Below are 12,447 nucleotides of genomic sequence, written 5' to 3'. Positions count from 1 at the left end.
AGCTTGGCTTGGCCGGCCACCTTGGTGGGTAAGAAGGTGGGTATGTGGTGGGTATAAACTCTATATACAAGAGGCTACGATAGGGACCGAGAGGAGGAATTGATTTTGGTCTCCCGATGAAATTAAGCTTCCCGTGTTCGCCCCGAACACACAACTTAATTCCATCAATAATAATTCATTCCACTAAAGAACTATTATTGAACTACCGCACCAATCCCAAATTACATTTTGGGCTCCTTCTTATTATGAGTGTGTTAGTCTCCCTGTGTTTAAGATGTCAAATGTCCACTAATTAAGCGAGTTATTGACAACTCATTTAATTAATATCTTAGTCCAAGAGTAGTACCACTCAACCTTATCGTCATGTCGGACTAAGTCCACCTGCAGGGTTTAACATGACAATCCTTATGAGCTCCTCTTGAGGACATTCTCAACCTAGATCACTAGGACACAGTTTCCTTCTATAATCAACAATACACACTATAAGTGATATCATTTCCCAACTTATCGGGCTTATTGATTCATCGAACTAAATCTCACCCATTGATAAATTAAAGAAATAAATATCAAATATATATGCTTGTTATTATATTAGGATTAAGAGCACACACTTCCATAATAACTGAGGTCTTTGTTTCTTTATAAAGTCAGTATAAAAGAAACGACCTCTAATGGTCCTACTCAATACACTCTAAGTGTACTAGTGTAATTATATAGTTAAGATAAACTAATACCTAATTACACTACGACCTTCCAATGATTTGTTCCTTTCCATTATGGTCGTGAGTTACTGTTTATAATTTATAAGGTACTAATAACATGATCCTCTGTGTGTGACACCACACACCATGTTATCTACAATATAAATTAATTGAACAACTACATTTATCATAAATGTAGACATTTGACCAATGTGATTCTTATTTCTAGATAAATATTTATACCAAAAGCTAGGCTTTTAGTATACACTCTAACAATATAATTATGTAGATTGGGCAAGTTCTCCTGAAGATAGACGCTCTATAAGTGGATATGCAATATTTCTTGAACGAAATCTTATCTCATGGAATTTGAAAATGAAACCTACGGTATCTCAGAATGAGTCCATGCCTCCACTATACTGATGGTCTGAGCATCAGCATCCTCAGCTCGCTTGGGAGGGTCCTCGGTCAAGAACCAGCCAAGTTGATCGTGGTCAGGTAGAAGAGCATCTTCTGCTGCCACCTCTTGAAGTTCAGTCCACTGAACTTCTCTGGCTTTTCCCCGTGGTTGATTGGCACAGTTCCAATCGGGGCGGAGGGGGTCTGCACGTGTTGAGTCTGTTGCACCTCAACATTTCGTTCCGTGGTCATCTCAACAGAGTCGAGTCTGTTTCAAAATTGTTGGACACTAACAAACTAATACCGGAGATTTATGGGTATTAGTTGAATTTAAGCTACACTGAATTAAATTCAACTTACAGTCGAAATGACCTGAGCGGATAATCTTAGGCTGCCAGCAGGAGTTGATTTCTGTAAAGTGCAGAGCGAAAGACCAGGTCAGCACTTGATTTGGCAAAAGACAGATCGGGCGAGGAGACTAGCCGACCGGGAAAACTGACCGAGGCCTGCGAGAGTCACAGTTTCCTTGAAACAGATTCGCCCACCTCAGGCTGTGCTTCGAGGCTTACAAGGGTCGTCTGTTTCCCAGGATACAACGGTAGACCGTGAATCCGACTAAGCACTGGTGGTCACGGTGAACTAAGTGGCACCCGATTGCTATCACGGGCACTCCGCCGAGCAGGAGCTGCACGACAGAGGAGGAGGAGGAAGAAAAACGGAGAGCTTTGCTTGCTTTATCAGTGAAACGACCACCGTTTCACTCATTATTACTTGGCCGATTTTATTCTGCAAATTTTTGCCCTGACCGGTCCGACATTCGTGTGCGCAGATCGCGCTCGCACATGAGTCAACTTGGTTCAGTGCAAATCCGGGCCCTAGATTTGCACCCCCCCTGCGCACCCACGCGTGAGAGAAAGCCTCTCCTCATGCATTTGTTCACAACCTCAATGTAAGTGAATCAATATAAACCAACAAAATTGCCTTGAAACTTCCAATGTAGGACTAAAGTCTTATTCACAATGGAACCTCTTTCCCCTTCCATTTCTTCTCCATTCACTTATTCAACACTCACAACTTCATCTTAGCTCATTGTTTGAATATGCAATGGAATACTTGAATCAAACTTAACTCCACTTACACAATACCTTGATTTTACTTAGTATTTGTCTTTTAAGGTGACCAATCATAGGTTAGTCGTAGAGATCCACCTTCACTAAACCTTTTCTTTCTTAGAAATCTTCCGGAGGCATAGAAATCTCTTACAATAAATTTCATAATAATATAACAACAATACAAGATATAAAAGCAAAATACAAGAATGTAAATAGCTTTATAAGAATCTCACTTTTGAATGTTGTTGATTACTTAAGAACGCTTCTTGTTGGTATAGAAATATAACAACACTTTATCCTCAAACCTTCAAGAGCTAGCTGTGAAAATCTCATCGAAATCTCTCTTTTAAAACTTTTATATCAGGGTTGATTTCTATCTATCAGTTGACTCATCTTACCATCAATCGATTTATGGTCTCTAATATTGTTATTACCATTGAATGACCTCTGAACCTTCTATAATTTGTCTAATTTTATTGATTATTTAAACATCAGTCGATTGATTCATCCAATCAATTGACTAATAGCAATCAGTTAAATCTCACAATCGAATCGACCAACTTCTATTTAACTCTTGATCGACATCGGTCAACTGATATCATTTATTAGTCGATTGATGTCATCAGTCGAGTTAAACGGTAGAATCAACTTGCTTATGTTTGATTTTAATTTGAAGTCATCAGTCGATTGATATGAACCATCAGTTGATTAATATTATCAGTTGAGTTGAACAATCGAATCGACTTGCTTCTATTTGGTTATATTCAAATCAATTGACGGATATTGAGTAAAACATAGATCTTTGAACAAGCTCCCATTTCGCATCTTAGATCACCTCGTTCTGATATTTAAGTCAAAAGATATGACCTTCATAAGTTTGTTTTATCAGGACTTTCTCGTTGTCTAGCATCTGATCAACATTGACATACGAAGACTTCTTTGTTGTCTAACATCTAGTCAATCTTGACCTGTCGAGACTTTACGCCTCATGCTAATTCCATGTTGGACTTTCAATCGCTAAGCGTCAGATCAATCATAATCTACTTGGACTTTTCTCTTGTCAACTACTTATTAGACTTTCGATCACCAAGTGTCAAGTCTGTTGGGATCCTTCGTACGGCTAGAGAGGGGGGGTGTGAATAGCCGACCCCAATTGCTCGCGTTTCTTTCTACAAACTAGGGTTAGCGCAGCGGAAACTAAATGCAGAAAGAAAACAGGAGAAGAGATCAAACCTCAACGCAAGGATGTAACGAGGTTCGGAGATGATACTCCTACTCCTCGGCGTGTCCGTAAGGTGGACGAGCCCTATCAATCCGTCGGTGGATGAGTCCCCGGAGAACCGGCTAATATCAACTCCTTGTGGGTGGAGAAACCTCACCACAATAACTCGCAACAGCAAGATAGAATACAAGGAATACAAGAAGTAAATACAATGAATGTAACAATACAAGCTTGCCTTCTTGTCATCGACTGAAGTCCTGGAAGCAACAACTTCACGGACGAATGCAACAACAAGCCAGTAAAGAAAACTGTCGGGGAAGCTCATGCGAAGCTTCAGCAGCGGTTGAGCTCAGTAAAGCTCGGAGCACCAGAAGAAGCAGAAGCTTCAGGCAGGAGAGAACTTCCAGAAGGAAGAAGAAGAAGCAGAAGTCCTGTAGCCCTCTTTTATACTTGCGAAGAAGAAGAGCAGAGAACTAGCCGTTGCGTCGCAACGGCTAGATTCCTGATCGGTCCATGGACCGATCAGGGAACCTCCTGATCGGTCCACAGACCGATCAGGCTTCGGTCCCTCGTCTGATCGGCGTCTCCTGATCGGTCTGTGGACCGATCAGGGAACCTCCTGATCGGTCCATAGACCGATCAGGCTTCGGTTCCTCAGCCACTGATCTATACCTGATCGGTCTGCCGACCGATCAGGCCATGGGTGGATCGGTCAGCAGACCGATCCACGGCTTTCTTCTCGCGAGGTTGCGTTGCCTCCTGATCGGTCTCCGGACCGATCAGATTATAATCAGTGAGCCACTGATATGATTCTGATCGGTCACCAGACCGATCAGGGCAAACGCAGTATCACTGGATCGGTCACCAGACCGATCCAAACTTCTCAGCCCTAAACCTAAGGCTTCCACACCAACATCCGGTCAACCTTGACCTGTTGGTACATCATCCCTAGCATCTGGTCACTCCCTTTACCTGCTAGCACTCCCCGCTAAGTGTCCGGTCAATCCCTTTGACCCACTTAGACTTTTCCACACCAGATGTCCGATCATCTCTGATCCATCTGGATTTTCCTCTTCGTGCCAAGTATCCGATCACTCCCTTGATCTACTTGGACTTTCCAACACCAGATGTCCGATCACCCTCGATCCATCCGGATTTTTCCTGCGCGGCTTCACTCACTGTGACTTTCACCTAGCTTCACTCACTAGGGTTTTCACCGCTTTACTCCAGGATTTCACACCGCCTAACATCCCAGGACTTTCCACCGCCCGACTTCACTCACCGGGACTTTCCAACCGCCTAACATCCCAGTTAGGACTTTCTCACCGCTCGCTTCACTCACCAGACTTTCCCTTGTGCCAAGCTCCCTGCTTGACTTCTCCGTGCAAGTCACCATACTTGGACTTTTCCATGCAAGTCTCCATACTTGGACTTTTCCAGTGCCAAGTCTCCATACTTGGACTTTTCCGGTGCCAAGCTCCCTGCTTGGACTTTTCCGTTGCCAAGTCTCCATACTTGGACTTTTTCCCGAATCAGGTCAACCAGGTCAACCTTGACCTACGGTTGCACCAACAATCTCCCAAACATCTATTCTTGTCAAACATCAAGAATAGAACTCTCTTTTCGTCAAATATCAACATACAACTCAACTAGGTCAATCTTGACCTAAGGTTGCATCAACAATCTTCCCAAGTCAAACATCAAAATACAACTCGAGTCAAGTAACCTCGAGTCGGGTCAACCAGGTCAACCTTGACCTAAAATTGCACCAACAAAGTCAACCGTGATCTACTTGAATTTTCCATCTCGAGCCAACTCCATGTTAGACTTTTGACCTCCAGGTATTTAGTAAACTATGACCCATTTAGATTTTTTATATCTTATCAAGTATCCAATCAACCTTAATCTATTTGACTTTATACTCAACCAACTTAACAGATTGATTGACTATGAAATACTTGATATATCACTCGACTAAATAATATATTGATCAAATATTAAAATCTCAACTGGAATAAACTTTGTCAACCACGATCAATATTGCACCAACAAATATCAATATATTATTCGTATCTAACTTATTATATGTATTATAAAAAAAATAATAAAAATATAACGTTTAATGATGACATTAACCAATTTCTTTGCAAGAGTAGGAAGTGATAGGACAAGCTAACATTTGAATAATTAAAGAAGAAGAGTGTAAGAAAGAAGCATGATCTTCGCAGCGTCATCATGCCTGGGAGTGCAATACATTACAAAGAAAATAATAGAATTTTTAATGTTAGCAATTTGTGATTGGGGGTGAAGGGACGTCGACCGCCATTATAATATTCTTCAAACCTGATGAGGATTTTATATCCGATTTAAATGGAGGGTACCTGTTGGTGGTAAAAAGAAAATGGAGGATTATATAAGATATAAAGATAAATATTTGGTATCTGTTGGTGGTAAAAAGATAACTGTGCTTGTCTCTAGTGTTCCGATAAACTTATCTCAAATTAATACAGAGAAGATAAATTATGGATGACTATTAATTTTTAAAATAATAATTACATAAAAGAATCATTTAACCATAGACTTTATGATATTAATATTTCATATATTAACCACTAGACCTTTTATATATATATATATATATATATATATATATATATATATATATATATATATATATATATATATATATATATATATGCATTTGAAACAATTAAAGGATAATTATATAAACTTAAACCCTTTTAAATATGATTAATTATATTAAGATAATTAAATTTATCTAAAACATATAGCTAATAGTACACTATTGCAGCAGTAGCTAACATTACACTAGATTATACATTATATGGTTTAACAAATATAATTTTTTTAGTTTTTTAATGATTTTAATATAATAAAATATATTTAAATAACAAATAGAATATTACTATTTCTTGGTATGATTAGTTGAGTGAATAAGAATCAAGCTAATACGTACATAGGTTACTTCAAATTACAAAACTAAGTAAGCGAGATAGACTAACCATGTTAAGCAAGATTGGACCAAACTCTAGAAATCATCACATTCCAACTCAACTAAATTCTTTTAGCATGACAATTTCTTCAATCCTAGTCATCAAACTAAACCCAAACCCATTTTGTTTATCTTCACAGCACCTTTTATTAGTCTTCTAACACACGTGAATATTAATTTTCATTTAGCAATAAGTCGATCAAAAAACTAACCATATTTCTTTTCCCTTGGGTCAAAACTTGGTAACTAAGCATGCACACTGGATTCAACAGGATGAACTACCATTAACCTTGGCTCGTTTTCTTCTAATTATATTGAATGAATAAAAGCTAGAATACTTTTAGTTTAACTTTAACAAAGCGCGCTCTTTCGATAGTTTGTACCTTTAGTGATTAGGATCTTTGGCCAAAATTAATATCCATCAGCCACAAAGTGTTCGTCGAATTGTCACTTTCACCTTGACCATTACCTAGTATCCATTGGCGTTCATAAGGAAAAAAAAAAAATTAAGTGGTTGTCAAGATCGATTGCTACCGGGCAATTTTCTTCATTCTTATCGATTCCAAACTCTTCTTGATCCTATTTGAATAGTAATATATAAGATATATAGACATGAAGAACAAATGTGATTCAAAGACTCATATCGAGGCTTGACTGCAACATTACGATCGAGTTTCACGCACTAAAGCAGGAACTTTTGGCTTTCGCCAACGGGGCACTTTTGACTCCACGTTACGTTTGAATGCAACGTGGGAATTAAAAATACTTTTTCAATTTCGAAAGTTTGATTTATTCAACATTCTTAATTTTTTTCTTCTAAATTTATTGATTGAAAGGCCAATCATTTTAGCTTTCTTATCAGCTTCATTGATTGAAATTCATTATCATCTTGCATCACCAACAATAATTTACTTACTGTTTGCTGAAATGGTGGAGGCTTAATTATGGAGATCTACATGATAAAGCTGCTTGATCGGATTTAGGCTGTGTGATCAACATCGATAAAGTTTATTAATGAGTTGATGAGAATAAAAATGAGTATCCTCGGATGAATCTAATGGTTAATACATGAAGTGTTGTCATCATAAAGTCTATGGTTCGAATTTCGATAAAGTCGAGAGAAATACCTACTTTATGTGCTAGTCATTATTCCAAAAATTAGTAGTCAATTCATGATTTACCTCCTCTCTTGAGACAGATTGACGAGAACTCTGAGAACGAACGTATTTATTTTTTATCACTATGAGCTGATGAGAAGAGAGACGAGCATTCTCGTGATGTTGGATCGATGCAATCTAGTGATAAATTAGTCTTCTTTTTGTGGGCGCGTGAACAGTGTCGTCATCAAATGATCTAGCAAAGAAGATAAGCGACCATTCAGCATGATGCCCGTTGGGCGTTGGCCGTTCAAGTTACAATAGGCCATTAGAAGGGGGAAAAAATACACTACGAAAAACAAATAATAATAATAATAATAATAATACATTTGAAATTAAGTCTTTTGATTATTAAGAAGTTTTTTTTTCACCAAGTCTGACGGCTTTGAAGAGGAGCATCCCTGCCGTTCATTTGCTACTGCACGTGTCGCTCTGTCATCGGTAGAAAGGGGGGTGGTCACGGCGCGTGGTGACGTCGGGTGACGCGACGCCAAGGCGCGTGCAATCACGAGCTTAATTTAACAATAGTTTAGAAGACTAATCAAGGTGGTTAACCAAACCAGCGAACAAGAGGCGGCTTTAAATACCGCAATAACACGCCCTTTGTTATTTCTCCCTAGAGAGAGAGACGAACGATTGATCCACCCACCGTTGATTTCCTTCCTCCCTTTCCCTTCCACCTTTCGGTCAGGCTGAGAGATTCCCGTCCGAAGAAGAAGAAGAAAGGTTTGTTCTCTGATCTCTTCTTCCCGCCTCTCTGAATCCCTCGCTGTAATCTCCTGTCTCCGTAAGAAGAAGAAGGAAGCCAGAAATCTCATCTTGTTCTCCTCTTTTGGTTGATTCAGCCAAAAAAAAAGAGTGAAGCCTTGGGAGATCTTTCCTCCTTTTGCTTCTTTGGGTACCGGAGGTTCCAGAAAGAGATCCGGAGACTTTTTTCTTCTGGATTTGGGGTTTTAATCGACCGGGAGGGTTGTTTTTCAGTGCCCTGTGGTTGTTTTTAGGTTTTATCTCGCCCTTCTTTGTAGATCTAAGAGAGGTCAGCATTTTGAACTATGCCTCTGGAAGCCCATTTGCTTGTTCTATGATATTGGATTCTTTTTAGATCTTCCCTCTTCTGGTTATTGTTGAAAGATCTTGTTCTTCTTCCTGTTTTCAATTTCTCTCTTGTTTTTCTACTTCTGTTTCTAGTTTTTTTCTATTGATTTTGTATGGCTAGTGCTATAGATTTGTACGATAGACTTCCAGTTACCTCCGCAGAATTTCTTGACGAGGAGGAGCTCATGACAGCGCTTGAGCCTTTTATGACGAGTGCGTCTTCCTCCTCCCTCTCCCCGTCTTCTTCCCCGTCTTCTTCCATTCTCAGCCACTCCTCTCCCTCTCACCTCCCTTCCTCTCTTTCTCCTACTCCTTTACTTTCCTCCTCTCTTCTCTCAAGCTCCTCGCTTCAGAGTCCGAGCTTAAACTGCTGCTCTTATCTAAGTCCTGCCTCACAAAGTACGGCCTCGGATGGCTTCTCGTCATCGTCATCAGTCGCCGAGATGATCCCCGAAAGCTTCCTTCCTTTGGACCGGCTTGGCGTCGGTAGTACCGGCCCGATCGGGCTCACCCACATCACTCCTGCCCAGATCCAGCAGATCCAGGTCCAATTATTTCTCCAGCAGCAGCAGAGCCTCCTTGCAGCGAGGTCGTTGCCGCATCACCCCCACCACCAGCAAGCTGCGAGCTTTCTCGGCCCTCGGCCCCAGCCGATGAAGTACGCCGGTTCCACCGCCGCGTCGAAGCCCACTAAGCTCTACCGTGGGGTGCGGCAGCGACACTGGGGCAAGTGGGTGGCTGAGATTCGGTTGCCCAAGAACCGGACGCGCCTCTGGCTAGGAACCTTCGACACCGCCGACGAGGCTGCGCTGGCATACGACATGGCTGCCTACAAGCTCCGCGGGGACCTAGCCAGGCTTAACTTCCCCAACATCTGCCACGCCGCCGCTGCCACAACCCCCAGTCCCCTGCATTCCACCGTCGTTTCCAAGCTTCAAACGCTATATCAAAGTTTGGCCAATTCATCCAAAAAAGGTAACTGTGTGCCTCCTAGCAATACCACCGCCCTCAAGCCCAGTCCGGAGGCCGTCACAGTTGACACCGCCGATGAGGCACCTATGGCGGCGGCGGCTGCGGCTGCTAAGGGCGACTTGGGCAGCTCGGCCTTGGAAGACAAGTCAGACGTCTCGTCAGAGGGCGAGGGCTCTTCGTTGGGGTCGTTGCCGGTGCCTGAAATGCAGCATTTGGATTTTAACGAGGTGCCTTGGGACGAATCCGAGAACTTTATGCTGAGAAAGTATCCATCTTGGGAGATAGACTGGGATTCCATCCTCTCCTCAAGCAATTAGTCCTTTGTGTCGGTTCTAGTCTTGTAGTCATTTCCGATGGCTGCTGCAAATGGGGTTTTAGACATTTGCAGGGCTGCAACAGATGTTCTTAGTCTTCTGCAGTACAAGTCCACAAGAGTCATTCAGGATCTGTGTGAGTCTGTAGTGTCTTCTCTAGTTTCGACGGCCTGCTAGTTTCTGCTGGTTGTTTTTTTCTCAGCAGTGCTAGTGAGGAAGAGTATTGTCATATTATGCAGCTGTAAGTGTTATGTTTATAGTGTCAATCTTGGTTTCTCATGCACTGTCATATTATGCAGCTTGTTCTGGCTGTGGAACTTACAGCATAATCTCTGAAGAAACGGATTTAGTTCTTGTTAGCATTCACATCCCACAGAGTGCTGAATTCATCGATGTTTGAGGTTTCTGTTCTCCTGTTCATTCAAAGAACATATGAACGATGCTGAGCAGAAGCAAACGGAAATGGAATCCAACTTACCTTGGTGAAAGAGACCTGTCGTCTTGAGGAAGCAACCAGGCCTCAACTTCAACCATATCTGCCCTCATTACTGCAGAGATATCCCCATCACTGAAGAAAAGGAACACTTTGACTGGCCTTCCACCAAACCGCCCAACCTGCCACAGCTCATCTCTTTGTTCTTACTCCTGCAATTGGAATCGATTCCTTTAGCTTTTTAGATGGTTTAATTGCTTGGAAATTGAGTGCCTTGAAAGAGATGCTCCCCTCCCTACAGGCCCCAATTTTCTTTTCTCTGCCTGCGTCGAAATTTTCAATGAAGCTAAGATTACAGGTGTAGAAATGCCCCACAAACACTGTTGAAGAGTCTTCCATGCACTCGGCGAGAATTGTTGTCGACCAAGAAAACATTGAAAATTTTATGTGAATTGTCGTCGCTCAAAAGTATTTCTTTACAGCTGGGATGAACTTGGATGCTCCGGACGGGCATCGATCTGGCGCTAATAATCTGAGAATCTAGAATAGTATGAAACATGAAATCCAAGAAAGATTTTCATCGATAGGAAGAAGACAAATTTGATGGAAAAAAAAAATCTGGAGAAGAAAACGGAAGAGCAAACTATGATGCCAACTATTAAATAAGAAATTGTCCCTTTCGAGGACTTTAATCAGATATATAACTGAGCTGAGTGATTTTTTTTTATACTCCAGGTGGTCCAATTAGTCCTGCAAATAAACGGTCTGACCCCACAGATAAATCACCAGGCAAATATAAAAGCACGGAAGAAAATGAATAATAAAATAGTAATATTATCATCTATTTTCAAAATAATCAACCAACCCTAATATTTTAGGGGTGATTCAAATTATCATGCAATAAGTGCATTCGATTCAAATTATCATACCTAATTTATACTCACATAATTAAAATTATGAGATATAAAATATAATTTAATGTTAAATAATTCAACCATGCAATAAAAATTTATTTATTTAATTGAATTTTAAATAATGTTCGAGTATAATTTGTCACTAGAATTTGCTGCTCCTGTATGATTGGAACTAAAATGCTTTCACTTAACATGAATCTGCAGACTAGGGGGCATGAATGCTCCTTCAAAATGCTCAACTCCATTTGGTACCAATAGAGTCAACCAAGTAACTGATGAGGCAGAAAACGTTTAGAGTCAACCAAGTAACTGATGAGGCAGAAAACGTTTCGACATGTGAATGAAATAAAAAGATGGAGATGAAGAAATTTTATTGTGCATAGATTGTTAGTCTTATATTAGAAGTTTTTTGATTTTATTGTTGTTTAAATTATGATGTATATATTAATGCTGTCAATAAATGTATGGGGTTCTCTTTCACGTGCAAGGGGAATAAATCTAGGACCTGGATTGTACTGAATCATGTTGATTCATGTGCGAGCACGATCTGTGCACGCCGAATGCCTGATCGGTCGAGGCAAAGTTTGCTCAAGTAGAACAATAATGGATGCATTAAATTAAGATTAATGTAGAATTTAAATGGTCATTCGGCGAGTAATGAGTATTGGCGTTGCCATTGGTCTGAGCTCCTATATAAGGAGATTGCGATCATTAGCAAAAGAGGTTATACACACAAAAAGTTGGAGTTCTCCACCTACAATTCCCCTCTTCCTCTGTCGTGCATTTCTTGCTTGACAGAGTACCCTTGATAGTAGTCGAGTACCACTCAGTTCACCGTGACCACTAGCGCTTAGTGGAAATCACGGTTAACCGTCGTATTTTGGGAAACAAATGACCCGAGTAAACCTTGAAGCACAGCCGGACGTGGGGTGAATCTGTTTCAAGAAAACTGCAACTATTGCAGGTCTCGGTTCATTCACCCGCTCGGGCTCTATGCCTGGCCGGCCAAATACTTGCTCAGTTGCACGGCCACACGGTCGCCACACGCTCACTCGATCATCTGCTCAACCTCTCTGCCCAACCGACCATTTGGCTGCTTCTCTCGCCCGGTCGCT

At 40.9% G+C, this 12,447-nt stretch overlaps 1 protein-coding gene across 1 annotated transcript; it reads left to right on the top strand.

Annotated features, from left to right (window-relative positions):
- The first annotated feature begins 8,200 nt into the window (after positions 1 to 8,200).
- Positions 8,201 to 10,264, top strand: LOC121989385 (ethylene-responsive transcription factor ERF056-like). The gene has a single exon (XM_042543406.1). It carries the CDS (start codon positions 8,813 to 8,815, stop codon positions 9,986 to 9,988), a length of 1,176 nt encoding a protein of 391 aa, XP_042399340.1. The 5' UTR covers positions 8,201 to 8,812; the 3' UTR covers positions 9,989 to 10,264.
- Positions 10,265 to 12,447: the final 2,183 nt, after the last annotated feature.

This window comes from Zingiber officinale, chromosome 1B (assembly GCF_018446385.1).
Source record: "Zingiber officinale cultivar Zhangliang chromosome 1B, Zo_v1.1, whole genome shotgun sequence".
NCBI lineage: Eukaryota > Viridiplantae > Streptophyta > Magnoliopsida > Zingiberales > Zingiberaceae > Zingiber > Zingiber officinale.
The sequence above is the reverse complement of the archived record's forward strand: the minus strand, read 5'-3'. Positions and strand labels throughout refer to the sequence as shown.

Excerpts from the sequence above, each read along its gene's own strand:
- LOC121989385 (XM_042543406.1), top strand. The coding sequence starts at position 8,813 with ATGGCTAGTGCTATAGATTTGTACGATAGACTTCCAGTTACCTCCGCA.